We start from the raw sequence: 20,698 nt of genomic DNA, 5'->3' as shown, positions 1-20,698 counted from the left end.
TGCTGTCATTATCTCTCTGTGCTTGACATTTGGCTTGTTTGTCTGCCTTAACCTGGTCTTTTCTATTCCCACTAATAGGACTCTTAGTTTTTACTAGTAACATAATTTAATACTTGGTTTACAGCATGAGTATCCCGCACTGGGAGACTTTAGAAAGCAGTGATACAAACCAGACTCATAGAACTACTTACCACACCAGTTAAAGTAATATATATTACATAATATATATTCTGATATGCATGAATGACAAATGCACAAATTATATGACAAACATTGTTTTGACAGGCATTTTTGAAGAACTTATATTTGCATGCATGGTGATAGTCTGCTGTACTCAGTGGTCCTCAGCCACAATCAGAAAACCCAGAGACACTTTAGATTGCCATGGTTTTACTCTATCATATGTTTTCCTGGTTCCATACATTTAAAAAGTAATAAAGCAACAGATAAATAAATAAATAAATAAATAAATAAATAGGAAAGTGAAGATGAGTCTGCATTAGATAAACAATACCTCTGACTTATCAATAAAGGTGTCTCTGTCATCTTTTATTTTCTACTTTTTTTTTTTACTGGTTTGAAGTTGTTCTAGTGAGGTAGTACCATCTTGTTTTGGGGGTGCTACTGGTTTGTGACCTGCTGATGATGTCAGATGTTCACTTTGTGATGTCAGACTTTATCATATGTGCTGCACTTGAGTTGTTTATGTGATGAGAAGCTTGCCCACATTTTCCAACTGTCTGGACTAGTGAATGATGAAGTTTGTTCAGTTTGTTTCTTATTTTTATTTCTTATTTATTCTCATCCCAAACCAGTCGCTGCAGGTGCCTGCTCCTCCCTGAGCCTAGTTCTACCAGAGGTTTCTTCCTGTTGCCAACTTCTTGCTTAAAGTGCGTCATGTTATTCTAGGATCTTAACTCCACAATATAAAGTACTTTGAGACAACATTTGTGATTCGGGATTATATAAATAAAACTGAATGGAAATGAATATTTTCTGTGTTTGTTGTGCGTGTTTTGTAATCCTTTCTTTTTGTTTTCCTGACTATTGTTGGTTGTTCGGGTTTTCTTTGTATTATTGTAGGATCTTTACCTTAAAACATAAAGCGCCTTGAGACGACTGTTGTTGTTATTTGGCGTTTAATAAATAAAAATCTTTTTTTTAATTCATTTTACAACTACTAAAGACAAAATTGGTAAGTGAGAATGTAGTTATTAATTCATTAAATGTTCTATTAACATTTCCGTAACTCCTGTGGTCAGTTATTTAAAAATATATGTATAGTAATGCACACTATTACGAATTTACTGTATCACAAATGTCATGATTTAAAATAATTTAACAGCCTTTATTTTGACAGGTCCGATTCCGACGTCATCTCAACCCGGAAGTACCGGTCTGACAACAAGGGCAGAAGCAGCTGCGTGCTCTCCTGACTTGTCAGCTCGTAAGTTGGAAAACTTCAGACAGTTTTTATTATTTACTGTGGTTACAGCAAAGTTTGGAGCTCTCTCCCTCAGACGGAGACTTTCAGCTCACTCATTAAACGTAGTCTTTGCTCCACATTTCCCACGTGTGGGACTAATAAAGGTTATCTTATCTTACATGTGCAGCAGGAGCGTTCATGTAGTTGTGTGTCTGTGTGTGTGAAGGGCATGGCGGCTCCGGTGCTGCTGCTGTTGAGAGCTCTCCGCCCCCCTGTGTCCGCGGCTTCCAGCAGGTTCCCGTCTCTGGAGCCAGTTCTCCCGCCGTCTTCATGTGTGGTGTCCTCAGGGTGGAGGACTCCTCCTGCCCGGACACTGCAGCTGTGCCCCGCTTTGTGTGCCGGACATAACAAGTGGTCAAAGGTGAAGCACGTCAAGGGACCAAAAGATGAGGCGAGGGGGAGGATGTTTATGAAGTTTGGTATGATGATAAGAATAGCTGTCAAAGGTACGTGAGAATGGGTTTTGTTTTGTTTAATCGGAGCTTCACTGCTTTACGGTTTCTGATTGGATAAAATTTCACTTCTGGTTGTCATCCTCAGAAGGTGGATCTAACCCAGAGCTGAATCTAAATTTGGCCCACATACTGGAGCAGTGCAGGAGCAAGAACATGCCCAAAGCATCCATAGATGCTGCAGTCAAGAGTGCGGTACGTTGATAACCTTACTGGCACAGAGATACAGAAAGCATCTGTGGTGCCACTTCAAACAGATCCTCCCCAGTGTGAGCACAGAGCATGTTTGCAGGTTACCTGCATCCAATAGTTTTTATGCATTGTTTAGCCGGGTAGCAGTCTTAGGTGAGGGTCATTAAAAATCTATAAATATATCAATAAAATGTGACACAGTTAAGAACAAGTCAATGGAGAACACACAGTCCCCGTTTTATCCACTCTTTTAGATTTAATTTTTAAGATTTTCTTGCTTGTTTTTAATTGTTTGAATTGTCCTGCCCCCTTATTTATCTAAGCTTTTAACCATCCACACTCCATTACAGCACTAAGGTCTTCTAATCAGATGATTCTGGATGCTCTTATCACAGGGCTAAAAAATAACGGGCATCTGGCATTTTCAGCTTTAGGCTCTTCCCTGTGGAACCACCTACCCCAGAATATCATTAGAGACCTTTGAGTTCTTACTCAGAACTCACCTGTTTTCCCTGGTTTTTAATTTGATTCCAGTAACAGTTGTTTTAAATGTGTTGTACTATTAATTCGCAGTTTGCCCATCACAGAAATCTTAAAGCCTGCTGTAAATACAAGAGTCAGTGAAAATCTAATGTGGTGGTGTACAAAAATATCAAAAAGTGTAATTGTCCAAATACTTAAGAACATAACTGTATGTGTTATTTTTTGTGATACTGTGCTGCAGTCATCTTCTCGTCTTGTGTCCTGTCTCTGCAGGAAAAGGCCAAGCCAGCATCTCAGCACATGTTTGAGGCTCGGGGACCCGGCGGGTGTCTGCTGCTTGTCGAAGTCCTAACCGACAACAACTCACGCACCCACCAGGAAATCAAACGCCTGCTTAACAAGAATGGGTCAGGCCCGGCTTCCTGTAGTCTCACCTTTCTGTAACTGTGTCAGGTTTACGAGCGTTTTCACACCATCGCCGATGGTTTTAGTGTTAACCTGCTCGACATGTACTTAAGGTTAACAGATGCATCAATTTTCTCTCACACAAAACAAATCCCAGCTGTATGCAAAATCAGTGTTAACAAATCTTAAGAGATTACCTGAGAATACCTTGATAAAATATTCAAAACATGCCAGAGGAGCAGTGTTTTAATTTTTAAAGATTAGGAAAAAAAAAACAAAGAACATGGACAGAGAATATCAGATTGTTATAGGAAATTTCAGGTTTCTACACACACTATACAAAAGATTTGTTGTAAAGTAGCCAGTAGATGTCCCTCTAGTTGCAGGAAACAGCAGTGATGAAAGCTTAATAGTATGTTGTAATGTATGTCTTTATTAAAGATTGTATTGCTGGTATAAGTGATGAAAAAACAGCAGGGAGATGTATTTAAGCTTGCTTGTTTACTACTAACATGTTCTTATTGTTTTTATTCTTTTATTGAAGAAGTAAACGTATCTGTTTGTAAGCCTTCGGAATAAAAAATTTTTTTTTAATTCTGCTTCCATCCTCAGGGGGATGCTGTCAGACGGAGCCCGGCATAACTTCCAGAGGAGGGGAGTGGTGGTCGTGCCAGGTCAGAACATCACCACGGAGAGAGCACTGGAGCTGGCCATCGAGGCTGGAGCCGAAGACGTCCAAGAGACGGAGGATGAGGAGGAGAAGCCCCTGCTGCAGGTCGGACATCAACCTCCAGGAAAATGATTTCAGTTTTGATATGTGCCTTTAAATAACTGATTGGAATGATTTAATTCTTCGAGATACCGACAAACAGATGTTTTTTTTCAGTTTTCCATACAGTACAGTAGAACACACAACCTTCAGATCTGTCCTCAGGTTAAATACAGTTCAGTTTGTGCATTCAATACAAAATGAAAAAAGAAATACTCAAGGTCTCTGAAATGTAGAAATCTAAAAAAATAAATAAATAATTACAATATTATAATAATAGGTACAAATTTTATTTAACAGCTTGATCTACCTCTTTGTCCTTAGTTTCTCTGTGATGTGGCTGACCTGAATAAGGTGAGGGCCTTGTTAAAGGAGCTAGGAATGGAGGTTTTGTCCTCTGGGCTGGAGTTTGTTCCCCGCACACACACACCCCTGGACGAGGATCACCTCGATGCTGCTTCAATTCTAATAGAAGCCCTCAATGACTGTCCAGATGTAGTCAAAGTGTGGGACAACATCCAGGCTCACAGCTGAGGACAGTCTCTGGACACTAGGTGGACACTAACTGTGGAATATTGGAGACAAAGGATTTGCCAGCTGACACCTCATGGGTGCCGATACTGCATGTTATCAGTAAGAACAGAGTCTTGAAATTAAAATTGAGAGTCTGAAAGTGTGACTGTATTAGCCTTATGGATGTGGTCTGTATGTGGGGGGGAAGCCATCCTGAAATACACTGTGCTGTGGGAAGTGAACTGCATCTCCATACTGACGAAAGAATTCATCATGTAGGTTTGTAAAAGTTATTAAAAGAGGTGTTTTAATGAGTCCTTTTTGATTGAACATGACCTCAAAGTTAACCTTTGGACTCATAGAAGGAACAAGTGTTTGTGGATTAGCACGGATCAGTTTAAAATAAAACTTCAGCCCTCATCCAGACATGAGAGACAGCTTTGAGTAATGCTTTTGTCTAAAATCTGTTTTCTATAATAGTCACAGTAGAAACATGCACAATAGACATGCTGAAAAAAGTGAAAAAATGCAAACAACAGGACATAACATGTTTTTATCCTCTGGGCCTCCAGGTCAGAAGGTCACACTTTAACTGGCCCACAAAAAAATCTAATTGATTGGCTTCCTATAGTCCCTGCTTCATCCATAATACCTCGTCATTAAGAGAAATGTGTTTGTAAAGCATCTTTCAAGGCCAACGTCAGAACGTGCCTGGCAACAAATGAAAAAAAATTAAATACAGTATATCAGATACATGAACAACACAAAGTCTTACATATAAATACTCAAATGCCTGTCTGAGTAGGAATGTCTAGCCTTTTTTAAAAGCCTCTTCTGAATCAGTAAAACAAAGAGATAAGTGCAACTCATGCCACCCCACCCCAAAGGCCTGGTTTCCACTCATTTTAAAATGAGACACCACCAGCAGTCTGTTCCAAAGTCCTAAGGGTTGAAAGAGTGGGTCAGTAAAAGTTTTAACATGTGCCGGGGTGCATTGCCATTTAAATTTTAAAACTGACTCGAAAGTCAACAGGGAGTCAGTGAAGATATATTAAAGTTAGGGGATATGAGATCTCTTTCTGGAAATATTAAAAGACACGCAGCTGCATTTAGGACAGATCACAACCAATTATTAGTCCAAATCTGCAAAATAACTAGTAACTAAAGATTTAAAATAAATTTAGACTCAGCTCAGCTCTAGGTATCACTGCGAAAAACAAAGGCTGTGGTAAACAAACCAGCAGGGCTGGTGATGGTAGCGTCTCTTTCCTTTAAAGTGTCCAAAACAGGCAGTTAGATAAAGAGCGTTCAGCCGTATGATACAGAATTGAAAGAGTATGTTTATTTTTTTAAGAGTTAACGTGTGAGGATGTAAAAACGCATTGTTTCCTTAGCAGGTACTAAAATAACAACAAATATTGATATTACATTATTTGTTAGTTTTTTGTTGCTTTTGTACAAGACCAAAGTGGAACATGTGGGGAAAACTAAACACAGCACAAACACCTCATGCCAACTGTTAAACATGGTGGTGGAGAGGTGGTGATTTGGGCTTGTTTTGTGGCTACAGGTCACTGAGTTGACCATGAACACCTCTGTATACCAAAGAATTCTACAGTCAAATGTAAGGCTATCTACTTGACAGCTAAAGCAGGGGGGCAGGGATAGCTCAGTAGGTAGAGTGGTGGCCCCATGATCAGAAGGTCGGGGGTTCGACTCCACTGAACGGCTACCCTGAGGTACCCCCGTCCCTACACACTGCTCCCCGGGCGCTGCACTGGTGGCTGCCCACTGCTTCACTGGGTGAATGGGTTAAATGCAGAGGAACTATTTCCCTATGAGGACTAACACGCACACTTTAAAATGATCCAAAGCATATCAGCAAATCTACAACAGAATGGTTGAAAAATAAAAGAATGAAGGTGCTGCAATGGTCCAGTCAAAGCCCAGACCTCAGTCTGAGTGAAATGTTGTGGAGGAACTTTAAGAGAGCTGTGCAAAACAAATAGTTGCAAAACTCAATGAACTGAAGCAATGCTGTAAAGAAGAGTTGGAGAAAAGTTTCTCAAGAATGATGTGACAGACTGATAAAGTCAAAAAAGAAAATGAATAACTAGTATTTCTGCTAAAGTTGGTTCTGCAAGCTATTGTATCTGTTTGCATCATAAGGGACCTCAAAGGCCAGAAACCCCATCACTGGCCAAAACAGACCCTCATCTGACCAATGAACTTTCCTGATGTACTTTTTTCTTGGCCCTGGGCCATCGGGTCATCGATTAGGTTGACCTCTGAAAACATTTGGCAGTTTTTCAGTTAGGGCATGTAAAGTATAGGCGTGATACATCGCTTGTCTACTGTTAAATATTTTCCTTTGTCATCAAAAATGTTTTAAAAGAGGAAAATATGATATAACGTTTTTAAGAACCAAATAAAAGAAATACAGATGTTAAAGGTTACAGCTGAAGGACAATGTCATAATGGGTCATTTCTCCCTTGTATTAACTGTAGTGTCAACATTTTAATCAATAAGCTTGCACTTCAGCAGTTTGCATGGAACATATGGAGTGGACACCATTTCCAACTTTGTTTTGAATTTTTCAACTTGATCATCATGCAGCCTGAACTATACTCAAAATATAATCTAATTTTAATTTAAACCAAATTAGAAAGCTGAAATGATAATTTGATGTCAACAGGGAGATCTAGTGTAATGGCTCTGAGCCCATTTGTTCTGTTATCAATGCTCGTCATCGATTTTCCGGTCGGTTCTTCTCAGCTATAGCGTGGCATTGATTGGTTTCCAGTGTCGGGGAAAGTTGCACAGTCGCATGCGAGCAGCAGGACAGTCCTCCGCTGCGTGCCAGAGTGAAGGCTTCAATACTGACATCTGCAGCCACAACAGAAACACAGAGTACTTTTGTTTTACTCAAATATGAAAGAGGAGATTGAATGTTTTCGAAGACACTTGTCCAAAAAGTGTTTGAAATGATGGATATTTTGGATGCGTATATATGGTAAAGGAACATCTTACTTTGAAGTTTCAAATCAGGTATGTCCTGTTCACTTTTAGTGATGTTTGACTGAAGATTTGATTGACTATTGAAAGATTGTTCAGCTATGTAAATCCTGCCTTTGCCATGCAGGGATTAAAGTATTGATTCCTTGCACTATGTGAGGGCATAGTATTTTGGGAGGGGCACAGCTAGACTTGCATTCTGGGAAATTTAGAGTACAGAGGAGTTTGTATTAGGAAACAGAGCTGTATCAAGAAGTTTTCAATAAGTGTCTTTATATAAACAAAAGCATAATAAAGTAAATTACATCAGGCTTACAATAATGGTAAACTTAATACACTAACTATTGTAATATTATGAAAAAGTCAAAATTCTTTATAGAAAATGATCAAAATTTTTTTTTTTGAAACCAGCTTGGATGTGATCTCTTTAGTCTAAATATAAAGGAGTGTTTCTCTAATCATACACAGGACAGCAAAGCTCAATGTCTGACTCAGACCTCATGAAGGGTGGGGGACCGGCCATCAGGAGCCCCGAATGCCGTTCATCTCCGACTCCTCGAATGGAGTTCCACGGCTCCTTCAAAGTGGGGGAGCGCTCGCCCAATGTCACAGAGAAGGTCACACAGGTATGGCAGCTGAGAACCTCACATGGGCTCTGCAGGTCCCATTTATGAGATCCAAATGACTGAAATGTATTGCCATTAATGATCACATTCACTGCTGACCTGGTTCAGTCCATCACTGGATGTGAAAGTAATCATGTTTTTAAATACTGAGAACAAGATGGGCTCTAGAAAGTTTCCACGCTGGAAGACTTCTGTTAATTAACCTTTTAAAATCAGTTGGTGATCAGGTGACTGGTTGTATTCATCATTGGGTGTGAAGTAGAACCTAAAACTGAGCCACAGTTAAATTAACACCTACTGTTAACACTGCTGGACCCCTAAAGCTCAGTGACCTGCATCACTGCTCTGTGGGATCATGTGAGATGGATTCAAAACAAATGGAAGGGGCATGTGAACTTCCATGGGGGTACCCGGTAATCCCTGTCTCTCTGACTGTCAATAATCTAATTTATCTGTCTTTTTCATAGAGTTATTTGCAAAGTTGGTGAGATTAAATAATACGATATTGAGGGTATAGGCAGAACTCAATGACAGTGAAAGCACATGACCAACTCATCATTATTGGCTTCCAGCAAACCAACATCCTGCGTTCAGTCAGTTCTTAGACTGTTGATAACAGGATGTTGTTATTTTATCTATCTTTAAGGTTTTGTGAAATTTTGGATATGGTTCCCTTATCTGGATCTAACTTTTCTGCAAGTCTTGTGTCTGCTGAAAGACACTAATGACAGGATGGTCAAGGATTTGTTGGACCTACAAGGTTGCAAAACTAAAGCACGCAGCCTCCAACGAGAACCTGGTCAAAACAGTACGTGCTCTAACAAGGTCTATTGGTTAGTTTATGAGAGAGATTTAATAGAAACACTAATATTTGTTTTGTAGAAATCTAGGTTTACTGTTTTCCTTTGCATGCAAAAGATTAGGTGTTCTTTTCATCAAAGAAAGAAGGGATTTGGGTACATGATGGATATTTATTCACCTTCTGGGAGAAGAAGTATATTCCTCAAAATCAATTAAAACAGCACTCGTTAAATATTTTGATTTCCCTGTGAAATAGGTAAAGAGCATACTGATGAATTCTTTATATGCTTAGGTTCTCTCTTTGGAGTCTGATGTGCTGCCTGAATACAAACTCCAGGTACCAGAAACGACATGGTGGATCTTGCTTCACTACAGCTCCTTTAAGGCATTTTGGGACTGGATTATTCTCCTTCTGGTCCTCTACACAGCTGTTATTACTCCTTACTCAGCTGCCTTCCTGTTGGCTGAAAATGGGGATTTACGCCAAAGGAGTTGTGGCTACACATGTAACCCTCTAAATGTGGCAGATCTTACGGTGGACGTGCTGTTTATTGTGGATATAATCATCAACCTTCGGACGACCTATGTGGACCAAAATGACGAGGTAGTCACGCAGCCGAGCCAGATAGCAAAGCATTACATCAAAGGCTGGTTCCCTATTGATTTGTTTGCAGCAATCCCGTTTGACCTTCTCATTTTCAGATCAAGCTCGGACGAGGTAAGAATTCTGATTCTTTGTAAAGCTTCAAAGGTTTTTATCCTTAAGTGTCTAAACTTTAAAAGTTGTTCCCTATTGAGTTTCAAAAGTTATTGAAGCTGTTTGACCTTTTATCTGCCCATCCCTGTCTTACATGTTCCCTCTTGTTCATGGATACCAAAGATGGCAACCTTAACAAGCCTCCTGAAAACAGCTCGGCTATTGCGATTGGTCCGTGTGGCAAGAAAGCTTGACCGATATTCTGAATATGGTGCTGCTGTCCTCTTCTTGCTCATGTGCACCTTTGTACTCATCGCCCACTGGCTAGCGTGCATGTGGTATGCCATTGGCTTTGTGGAGAGGCCGTACACTGCGACTGGTTGGCTGGACAACCTGGCTGAGCAACTTGGAAAGGCGTACAATGAAACAGACTCCAGCTCTGGTCCTTCAGTCAAAGACAAGTACGTCACAGCTCTGTACTTCACCCTGAGCAGTTTGACGAGTGTGGGGTTCGGTAATGTGTCTCCAAACACGAACTCAGAGAAGATGTTCTCCATCTGTGTCATGGTCATTGGATGTAAGTTGAATAACCAATGGTCATTGTATTTAAGTCTTTAGTTGGGTACTGGTACAACTTTATCATTATTACATCTGAAATGACCCAATCCTGTTTGTCTTCTTGTCCTCTTTCTCTTCTGTATCAGCTCTCATGTACGCCAGCATATTTGGCAATGTATCTGCCATAATCCAGCGGCTGTACACTGGTACAACCCGGTACCACACCCAGATGCTGAGAGTCAAAGAGTTTATCCGCTTCCATCAGATTCCAGGTAGTCTGCGCCAACGACTAGAGGAGTATTTCCAGCATGCATGGACATACACAAACGGAATAGACATGAATGCTGTAAGTAAACAAAATGGTAATGCTCCTTTGATGTTCTTTATCTCTCTTATTGTTACGTATCTTCTGACCGTATTTCTTTGTTCAGGTGTTAAAGGGATTTCCAGAGTCTCTGCAGGCAGACATCTGTTTGCACTTGCACCGCTCTCTGCTACAGAACTGCAAGGCTTTCCAAGGAGGCAGCCAAGCATGTCTCCGTGTCTTATCTGTGAGATTCAAGACAGTCCATGCACCTCCTGGAGATACTCTGATTCACTATGGAGACATCCTCGACTCTCTCTTTTTCATCTCACATGGTTCCATCCAGGTCACCAGAGAGGATGTAGTGGTGGCCATATTAGGTAAAGCTATATAACCATACATTATTTTACTCCTTAAGTCCTCTCAAAAATGACCTTCTCAAATCAAATAAATCTTTGTCCTCTTACAGAGAAGAATGACATCTTTGGTGAGCATATCCACCTTTATGATGAGCCAGGGAAATCAAGTTCAGACCTACACACCATCACCTACTGTGAACTGCACCGCATCCTTAGGGATGACCTTCTTGAGGTCCTGGATATGTACCCAAGCTTTGCAGACAACTTCTGGAGGAACCTGGAGATAACCTTTGACCTGAGAGATGTACATTGACAGTTTATTGTAACACACTTCACCTAATGCTAAAAACAGATATTTTATACTGTCACTTTGGTGAGATAATAAATATTTTTTTCTGTCGTCTTTAGGCTGATCAAGAGCCACCAGTAATAATAGATGATGATTCTGGTGATGACTGTGAATACCACCACAAACCAAGATGCAAAATACACTCACTGGACTGCAGAAATAGGCCAGGTGAGATATGAAATGCATAGAAAGTCGTGCAAACAAAGCAAACAATGTGAAAAGCCATTTCAAATCCTGACTTAAATGGATGGACATTGAATCATACTGAGATTATCCATGGAATCCAAAGATGCTTTAGACATGCCTGTAAAACAGGCCTTACAGATTTGAAAAGTTTTACACCACCACCACCACCACCTGTGTTTCAACTTGACTTGTAATTGAGCCAACTCTGGCTGCCTGACACCCCAAACTGTGGGTGTCATGCGTGGGAAAACTGTAACTGAAGGACAGAAATGCTTTTCTTTGAACAGATGGAATTGATCACGAAGACTCGTATCCCCTTCAGGCCTGCCATCAGTCATTTTCTCATGCCTGCTGGGAGGACAGTTGTAGCTGTGGATCGTCATGTTCGCAGGCAAGTGAGGACTTTGAAAAACCTCTTGCCCATGGTGCCAAAACAGAGCATTACTCTGCAGAAGCTGACAGGCAGGATTACTCTTCATCTGCACTACAACTGCACCCCCAAAGTGGCACCTCAGTGGGGAAGGATGCAGTGTTTGACCGGGGTCCTCAAGGTAGATGGCAGTCTTGATTTTGTCATGCAATTGCAAGATATAAATTTAACTGCAGTCTTGATTGTTACCCTGTTTGAAAGGTTTTGGTTCTTTTAAACATGTCACTTTGAAGCACTGTCTTGATATTTTCCTCAGCCTCATCTCTGAATGTGCCAGGGATGTATCAATACTGGTCAGACAGACAATCACAGCAGTTTTCCAGTCAAGCCTGGCGATCACCTTCTGTCCGCAACTCATGCCACCCACCACCATTCACAGAAGAAAGGCCCAGTGAACTTGAGACACGCCTTGAAATTTTGCATTCACAGCTCAACAGGTGCATTTGCTACCGTTCACCTTTTGATCTTTGCTACTTCTGAGAAAAAGATACGAGGAGTGACTTTGGCTCAAAATGTCACTCCTCAAATGTTGCATTGCCTAAATTCCCTCAGTCAATGAATTTTCTGTCTTATCTTAAAATGGGTGATGAGTTAACATTTACATCACCCAAGAATCTTGAAAATTTGCACAAATTCATTTTGCATGTATACATCAGCAATGTGACGAGCCTTGCTGTAAGTAATAGAACCAATGGCTTAGCGAAGGAATCCTGACGTAACCCTGAGCATTACATTTCTACACCTGAACAATTAACATATCTGTAGAGTTTCTTTAACAAGCAAAAAATTCAAAAACTATCTATACTATATTCATTTCCATATGAGCATCACTCCAAGCCATACTTTTTTTTAGTTCCATCTAAGACTTTGAGCACTTTTTGAATTTTTCTTTGTCGAAATCTGACTTTATGCAAAAAGTTAAATTAAATTCCAGTTTTCATGTCTTGTGTTCAGCACAGAACTCAATTGAAATCAACAGCAGAGAGGAAAATATTCATGGCTCTCCAACGACTTTGTATTATGTAGAAGTCCCTCCTTACTCTTTGTTTGTTACCCCCAAAAATCAAACAACTGGTTAATGAGTATACATTTTCCCCTTGTGACAGGTGGTTACCAGATGGTTGTGGACTCGTCTGTAAGCCCATATGACTAGGCCATTAGCAATCGATTTCCCAGCAACTGCTACCAGCCTCCAGCAACCAATTGCCAACCAGTGGAGGATTACATATTTTCTCTCACAACTGGTGGTTACTAAATGGTTGCAGACCAGTTTCTAGTCCTAGGTGTCATAGAAATCTTAATCACTTGATTCTACTGTATTGATCACTGCATGTGCAAAATGGTGAAAAGTTAATGTCACATGTTTAGTGGTTACATGTTTCCAAAGCCTCAGTACTAGCTTGCTATATGTAGTTAACTTTTCTACAGCTAACTGAAAATAAGGTGCTAAAATCTTCCTGAAACATAGCCAGCATAGCATAGCAACATAGCATTTTGGACAGATAACATCATTTTGTTAGTTTTTCTGTTACATATTGCACAGGCAATAATTTTTCCCTGCAGTGAGGGTAGTTTTCATAGTACGATAAGTTACATTACATTACGTTGGAGTCAAAATTTATCATATTTGCACAAACATTTTGAGCCCTAAGTTATCAGTTTATGCTAGCAAGCTCTAGTAAATTGCAGTTTTGAGACTATATGTTAAATTAATGCTAAGTAAAATATAGAGAAAATAATCAAATTGAACTCACCAAAACAAGAATCAGACAGCATGGATCTGTTAAGTTATTAATTACATTAACTATCTACACAGCTAGCCATATTACATGTTCTAAAAGGCATCAGCACTACAAACACATTCAACGGGGGCGGACTGTAACTTTGGTATATTCATATTTTAAGAATATCCAGTAGGCTATTGCAGCCTGCATTGGCAACCACCTGTCAGTCTATGGCATGCCTCTAATTATGCAAACTTTCATTTGGAATAAAGTTTAAAACCAACACGTCAACAAGCAAAATCAGCAGGACGTAAACATGACATTATTTCTGGTGTAAATTTAAGCATGTAACATTTGGGTCTGGACATGCAATTTATTATCACTTTGCTTCATTCTTCTCATACTTCCACCATCTTTTAATTAGTACCTCTTATTTCCTCAGACTGGAGACTCGCATGACAACTGACATCAGTGTTATTCTGCAGCTTCTCCAGAGACAGATGGCCCCTGTACCTCCAGCTTACAGCACTGTATCATCTAGTACTCTCCACGCTGATTCCCCTGGCCTGTATGGGGCTGGAACTCCAGTGCTGCATAACATGTATCCCATTTCCCCCATACAAATGGACAGCTTGGCACCGACACAGGTATGGTATCAAACCAAAAAAAACCACGACAATTCATCAGTTAGGCCAAATATCTGAAAAACACTGTTATATATCTGAAACGCATTTCATTTTCTTTCATCTCAACATTTTGTGCTTATTTACTAAGACCTCGGCTGAGACAGACCTTAAGCAGACCAGCAAATCCCAGGACTCACTGTCCAGTGGGATCCACGTGACTGCGGCATCTGATGACACCATGTTCATGGCTATCACCCCTGAAACTGACACACATACTGGGCTAACTCCTCAGCTACCCCAGCCATCAGTCAAATCCTCCCTCATGGACAGTTCCAGGCTGTGTGGTAACCTCCGCTACCCCTCACTACCAGAGAGCCTGGACATACAATCACGATTGGCAGAGATCCAGAAACACCTCTCGGATCCTGTCCTCCCCATCGTCTGACAGTCAGTGTCACCTACTTCTTAAAGACATTTAGAAGGAGCTCTGTGACCAGTCCATCCGTTTGTCATTGAAGAATTATTTATAATTACACTTTTTACTTTACTATTACTTTGGACATTGGACAGTGTTGAACACAGACAGTGCTTGCAAACAAGGATTTTACACACTGCCCAGCCAAAAAACAGCAGTCACCATGTGGATTTACCTAACCAAATACGAAAGACCCCCCCACTGGATTCAGGGTCTAGGTTCACCAATGTTATGTGCCCAAAAAACGAGGTCAGCTGACTACCTGAATATACAGAATGATTTTTTTTCTCTGATGATGGCACGGGAATATACCAATCTGACAATGCCAGGATTCACCAGGTTTAAAATGAGCGGTTCAGGGAACATGGAGGATAGATTGGCTACCACAGAGGCAAGACCTTAACCCCAGTGGGAATCTTTGTGTGTGCTGGAGAAGACTTTAGCAGTCTGACTCCCCCATCACCCATCATCAATACAATTTTTTGGTGAAAGATTAATGCAATTCTGGATGGAAATGAATAATAATTATCACTTCTTAAAACCATGGGGAAAGTGTGCCATCATCAAAGCTAAAGCCAGCCCAATGAAATATTAGCATGTGACTTGTTCTTTGGCTGGGCGGTGTACTTCCTTCACACTTGCCTAAAGAAATAAACTTGAAAACACTTAATACTTTTGAATGAACAACTAACAGAAAGGTTGTTATATTTTATATAGACAACTGCTAATCCAGAAATGTCACCTCAGCAACCTTAGTGAGTGGCGTCCCTGTTCATGTATGGATAATGATCTTTTTAAATTCTAAAGAATTTCCCTGCAGACCCATTTACTCTAGCCTGACCCAATACTGACACTTTGAGTCCACTATGTTTAGTGTAAATATTTAGAGAATTATGTTGGCCAAGATTAATCAGGTTAGGCTTGGTTTTATACACCTGTAGCAATCAGACTGAAAAAATATCCAAATTCAAAGATTAAGAGGTGTGGCTGATAATTTAGTTCACATAAAGTATCTTTAATATAATGCACTGCATTGCATAAATCTGCAAAGTTGTGTTAAGTAATTTTAATTTTATGTCAGCAACAATAGAAAATAATGAAGAGGGAATAGAGATAAGCTGAATTAAACAGCAGTTACTGACATAGCTAGCATCTTTGATCTTGTACCAGTAACTTCCCTGTAAGAAAGACTAGGTGTTGATTTTCTTGGTATTATTGTAGGGTCTTGGATGGCACCAGCGGTGATTACTGGAAGTGTTCCTGAGCCCTGTTTTTACCTGTTTTTAATGCAGTGTCTTTTAGAGATATATTGTACTGTAGATGATGTGATTTGAAAGTGGGAATTTTACATAGAGGACACTGTTCCGAAATGTATACCATTTTTGCAGATTACTGAAACTCTGCCTCTCCATTTTCCTCTTGTTACCTGTTGCCGAAAGCAAACAGGATGACACACAGTAGTAAACATGGCCTTGTCCCAGCTGTTTCCAGATGTGTTGCTAGCACTTAATTGAAAATTAACTAATATTTTTCACTAACTAGTAAAATTTGTTGTAGCAGATAGCAATCCAGTCAGGCTGGGTGGAAGCCCACTGGACATTATTGATCTGTCCCTCGGCTGTGTAGGCCAGTATGGGGTCATCCGCTACACAGAGGACGAGGAGATGAGATTTCAATCAATTTATCTTATTTAGTCTGGGAGAAAATAATGTGAGTAGACACAACATATTCCTGTTCTGAGTCTGGTAATATCTGCAACCAGGCTTTCCTTTTTTGGCAGGAGGAAAGATGGAAAAAAAAATCTGCCCCAGATAACAGTATGGCTTTACTTGATTCTTTCCAACAAGAAATTAGTCAATGAGGTGGAAACCTTCACTAATCTGTTTCTTCTTCCCAAAGTATCACACACTCTGCAAAGTCATTATCTCAAATCCAACCTCTGATTCAGAAGATGTTTTCGCATAAAATACAAAATCTGAGACTTTTGCTGCTCAGCTCGTTCTTAAAGGGCTCCGTCTTGTGTTGAATCTCAGTTACTGCAGTGACATTCACATTTCAGATCAGGGGCGGGCAATTAATTTTTTCAAGGGGCCAAGGGGAAACTAGGGCCATTGTGGAGGGGCGCGCCTCTGAACTACTGGTCAAAGTAAATGAAAATGTGAAATGGGCCAACACAGTATCACTATTTAATCAATATGTCTGTGTAGGTTCTCACCCATCTGGGTCATGAAAAGCTTGAAAAGAACACAACTGGATATCTTTAAGTTTTCTGAAGACAAAGGATAGTGGACTGTTTGAAAGAAGAAAAGAAAATCCAGCAGTGATACTGACTGAAGTGCTCTGCAAGTCAAAGTCCAACAAACTCTGATTCAGTGCTCTTGCCCTGATGAAGTTAACTATTTTAGCAACATTGTTAATTTTTAGCACTCACACAACACCTGAGTTGTAATACAATGCAAAAGTACCAATTTCAGAATTCATTTTAGTCACTTTATCTTGCTTTCATTTCAAAAGTCAGACAATTTCCCGTCAGATCTGAACAGTGCAGTAACTCTAGTCCCTTTCACTGAGTGCATTGTTGCCAGCTCCTCTGTAATCTCGAACTCTTGTGTTAGACCCCTACAAAGGTGAGTAACTGGGCTGTGTTGCTGATATAAAAAAATGCATTTACAGTGAAGCTGCATAATAAATAACACAAGTTTAACAATTAAATTTTTATAAAAGAAGAACCCCCTTCAAAATAAAAAGCAACACAGTTGTATTGTGATTTTCCACAAAAAAATTGCAAAAAACTGTAAAGCATTATCTGATGGGGAGTTTATCAAAGAGCGTTTGGTGGCTAAAGTAGGACAGACTGCATGTTTTATAATTATTTACATCTAAATCTTAATTTCCCATTGACCTTAGGAGGGCCAATCAAATGTACCAGAGGCCTAGGTTTCCTTTAAATAACGATATTATGCAGTGCTCTAAAAACTACAATCAAGTGTTTTGCTACAGCTGCCTACCTGCAGTACAGATGTGACAGGAGGAATGTGGCGCCCAGGCGATTCCGTTCACACAGGCCCTGTGGTTGTTGAGTCTGGCTACCGGAGTACAGGGTACACGCACGTCTAAAATCACCACCTGAGGATACACAGCGACGCTTTACATTTTTAGAGCTTCTCTTAAATTGACTTTTCAATACAAAATAAAAGGAAAAAATGGTTAGATTGACATTTCCACTGTGCAGTTTCATGATCTGAGCAGGAGCCCTTTAAATGGAGCAGCACTAACCTCCAAGCTGTCCATCGCCATGGTAGCTAAGTAGTTGGGATCTTGCTTGTTCCAGCAGAGTCGGAGCAATGGGTGATGCTGTGGGTCGTCGTAGATGATTGTGCTGTGTTTGAGGTGTCGGAGGTCAAACATGCGGACCGAGCCATTCGCACCCACAGAGGCAAACGTATCCCTGCCCCCGCCTGCTCGGCTAAACGAGATGTCATACACCTGCGATACAAGCAGACAGTGGCCCACATGAGTCTGTCACTCCAACATGTTTGTTTTAAAGGACAGCGCTTCAATAAAGTTTGATGGATCATCTAATAACTTTTACCTCCTTGTCATGAGCTATGAGCTGTGTCTTGACGTGACCTGTCACCAAGTTGACCCTCCCCAGCACCTGCCCAGTCTCCAGCCCCCAGATTGTACAGGTGGTGTCTATACTGGAAGTACCTGCACAGAAAAAAACAACAACATACATTCACAACATTTTTTATTTTCAGTTTCAAACATTGTAATTTGGGTTTATCGATTAAATGCCCTGAGGTTTTTACCTAACAAGTTTGGGTCCACCTCGTTCCAGTCAAAGGATGTGAGCTGTGCACAGAAATCTGAATTCTTGTTGTTGTTGAGCAGACACTCCAGACGGGTCTCTCTATCACTCACCTGCCAATCGACAAAACATCATTGTCTAAATTTAACTTCATGTTCTAATACCATAGACAGTATAAAAGATGAACTTAGCTTCCAGGTCTGAAAGTCTAGCCAAAGCGAAAGGGCTTAAACTTGCATTGCTTTTTTATGGCCAGCAGGGGGCGATACCTGTGGGTGTGCAAACAAACTTCTGGTTGTATTCAGATCTGTCATTTTGGATGTGTGACAATGTATGGTCAAGTGAATAAGGGTCACAACAAGTCACACATCTCTAGAGACTGGTCTAGAACTAACTTGCAACCACTGGTTGTGAGTAAAAATATCTATTTCCCAACCAGTTGGCAAGTGGTTGTTGGCAGTCAATGGAAAATCAATCCCTAGGAAAAATGTGTATTTCCCAACTGGTTGATAAAAACCTCCTTGCAGTTGCTTTTGTCACAGCAGACTGCCATGGTAATTTGCATGTAAGATGCTGACTTCTCTGCGAACTCCCAGTAGTCTCAAGAGCTTGATAAAATAACAACTGGACTTCTTCTTAAGCACTTAAGACTAGGTGTAGGTTCTCAAGTCATCCTATAACCTGGATGACTGAAAACCTACACACTCTCCCAGCTGTAGTGGAAAGTGCGACCCAAATCAGAAACCTACAAAGTAACAACTATGCCTTTTGAACCACGTTGGCCGCAGCAGCCCATGAGTTTATGGTCTCAAACACTCATTTCAGGTCATGCTGGAATTTCTTAGTAATGATTACTGAATAGATTATAAGAAACATAATGCCTCTGTAGTAGTGATGTGTCGGTCGCGAACGAAATGGCTCTTAGAGCCGGATCTTTGACGTGAATGACGCGAACCGACTCCTTATCGCGAGCCGTGGGTTGTTTTTTTTTCTTTCTCTCACCCTCTCTCTCGCACTTTTTTTCCGCTTCACTCCGCATGCAGCCTTGTGCTTTGCGCTGGGCAAAGGGGGGGAGGGGCGGTAGTTACACTCAGTAGCACAGGAACAGAGCAGGAGAGAGAGACAGAGAAAGAGAGCCGGGACAACAACGTCACATTAGAAAGGTATAGTGATCATCCACAACTATTTTCAGTTGCAGATGATAAAGGATTCAGAAAGTTTATTCATGCAGGTCCATATGACAGAGAATATGCATGTTCTTTTTGTTTTCATATTATAATTTATATTTAATTGTGTTGTGGTTTGCAGTGTTTTGTGTTGTTTCACTTTAAATTTGTTTAAAAGGAAAAAGCTGAAAATTTAAATATTGAAATGTGAATAATTGGTTTTTGTATTATATGATTTATTTATTACATTTTATGTGGAGTGAATAAATAAAAGTATATTTACTGTGGCCCCTAGAGACAAAGCATGTACAAACTTCAAAACACGTAAAAACTCCAAAACACGTAAAAACTCCAAAACACGTACAAAACACAACAGAAGTGCTCCAGGATGCTAGGGCGCAGTGTTGAGCTTTTGTTACCTAGTGGCTACACAAGCCAGGAAGTACCAACGACCGTATTTGATGTGTGGTAGTAACAGGTAAATGAACATTTTTTTTAAATCATTTGAATATATATGAGTGCTTGTGTATAAATACAAAAACAATACACATATGCTTTCAATTGTGTAATTTAAGTGATCTAAGGAGCTCTGTTTTGGAAGTTAAGTTAACGCTAGAAATGTGTTTTGGAATTTGTACGTGCTTTGTCTCTAGGGGCAACCGTAGGCTTTGTCTCTCGGAGCCACCGCATATATTTATATATAAACATATATAAATAAAACCACTTTTTTTTTTACATTAGTAATTCCTTTTGTGCATAATTTTATATTTTATATTATTGTTAATAATAAATTAATTAAACAAAACAACCCGAAGAGCCGGTTTGGAGCCGAAAGAGCCGGTTCTCTAAAAAGAGCTGGAAATCCCATCACTAGTTCATAATACGGCAGCAATGGCGGCAACCGGAGGACAAAAATAGTATAATGATGAGCGTCATGGAGGCGGCTAGTGCTGCTTTCAAGGACCAACAGGGGTATTTGCAATTACTGCAGGAAAGAACAAAAGGACTCAGAAAGGAGTGTTTCAGAAAAGAGAGCTTTGATTCTCGTGCGATTTAAACAGGTAGTGCTGTTAACTATATGTTACATTACATTACTGAAAAATAAGCAAGTTGAGTTAGTAATAAAATGTAAATGAATCATCAATCTCACGTCTTTGCTTTGGTTTTTTACGGTGTTTAAGTGCCACTTTTGTTCATCTTAAAAAAAATTTTATTCTTAACTTACTTTGTGTTTTATAATATTTATTTGACGTTAGAGTGGTAAGTTTAC

At 40.1% G+C, this 20,698-nt stretch overlaps 3 protein-coding genes across 6 annotated transcripts; 2 read left to right on the top strand and 1 right to left on the bottom strand.

Annotated features, from left to right (window-relative positions):
• Positions 1-1,392: 1,392 nt before the first annotated feature.
• On the top strand, positions 1,393-4,728 carry taco1 (translational activator of mitochondrially encoded cytochrome c oxidase I). Of its 3 annotated transcripts, none has more exons than XM_085360713.1 (6): positions 1,393-1,447; positions 1,653-1,932; positions 2,027-2,133; positions 2,887-3,020; positions 3,631-3,793; positions 4,112-4,728. In XM_085360713.1, the coding sequence occupies exons 2-6, from the start codon at positions 1,656-1,658 to the stop codon at positions 4,319-4,321; spliced, it is 891 nt and encodes a 296-aa protein (XP_085216839.1). In that variant the 5' UTR covers positions 1,393-1,447; positions 1,653-1,655; the 3' UTR covers positions 4,322-4,728. The 3 variants fall into 3 exon arrangements, with proteins under 3 accessions (XP_085216839.1, XP_085216840.1, XP_085216841.1); XM_085360714.1 differs by having other exon boundaries at positions 1,420-1,447; positions 1,614-1,932; XM_085360715.1 differs by having other exon boundaries at positions 1,431-1,447; positions 1,617-1,932.
• A 3,070-nt stretch (positions 4,729-7,798) lies between these two features.
• On the top strand, positions 7,799-14,421 carry kcnh6b (potassium voltage-gated channel, subfamily H (eag-related), member 6b). 2 transcript variants are annotated; one of them, XM_085360712.1, is made up of 12 exons: positions 7,799-7,942; positions 9,036-9,461; positions 9,624-10,017; positions 10,145-10,344; positions 10,430-10,682; positions 10,772-10,965; positions 11,070-11,178; positions 11,484-11,747; positions 11,883-12,063; positions 13,793-13,997; positions 14,125-14,267; positions 14,307-14,421. In XM_085360712.1, exons 1-12 carry the CDS (start codon positions 7,799-7,801, stop codon positions 14,419-14,421), a joined length of 2,628 nt encoding a protein of 875 aa, XP_085216838.1. The 2 variants fall into 2 exon arrangements, with proteins under 2 accessions (XP_085216838.1, XP_085216837.1); XM_085360711.1 differs by having other exon boundaries at positions 14,125-14,421.
• Positions 14,422-15,989: 1,568 nt separating this feature from the next.
• Positions 15,990-18,576, bottom strand: LOC146626658 (DDB1- and CUL4-associated factor 7-like). Its single transcript, XM_085361823.1, has 6 exons — positions 18,532-18,576; positions 18,264-18,375; positions 18,044-18,162; positions 17,728-17,937; positions 17,460-17,577; positions 15,990-16,096 (listed from the first exon to the last, which is right to left on the bottom strand). The coding sequence occupies exons 1-6, from the start codon at positions 18,574-18,576 to the stop codon at positions 15,990-15,992; spliced, it is 711 nt and encodes a 236-aa protein (XP_085217949.1).
• Positions 18,577-20,698: the final 2,122 nt, after the last annotated feature.

This window comes from Diplotaxodon limnothrissa, linkage group LG8 (genome assembly GCF_057381915.1).
Source record: "Diplotaxodon limnothrissa isolate DT_005_m linkage group LG8, D_limnothrissa_male_GT1.1, whole genome shotgun sequence".
In the NCBI taxonomy this organism is placed as follows: Eukaryota; Metazoa; Chordata; class Actinopteri; order Cichliformes; family Cichlidae; genus Diplotaxodon; species Diplotaxodon limnothrissa.
The sequence above is the reverse complement of the archived record's forward strand: the minus strand, read 5'-3'. Positions and strand labels throughout refer to the sequence as shown.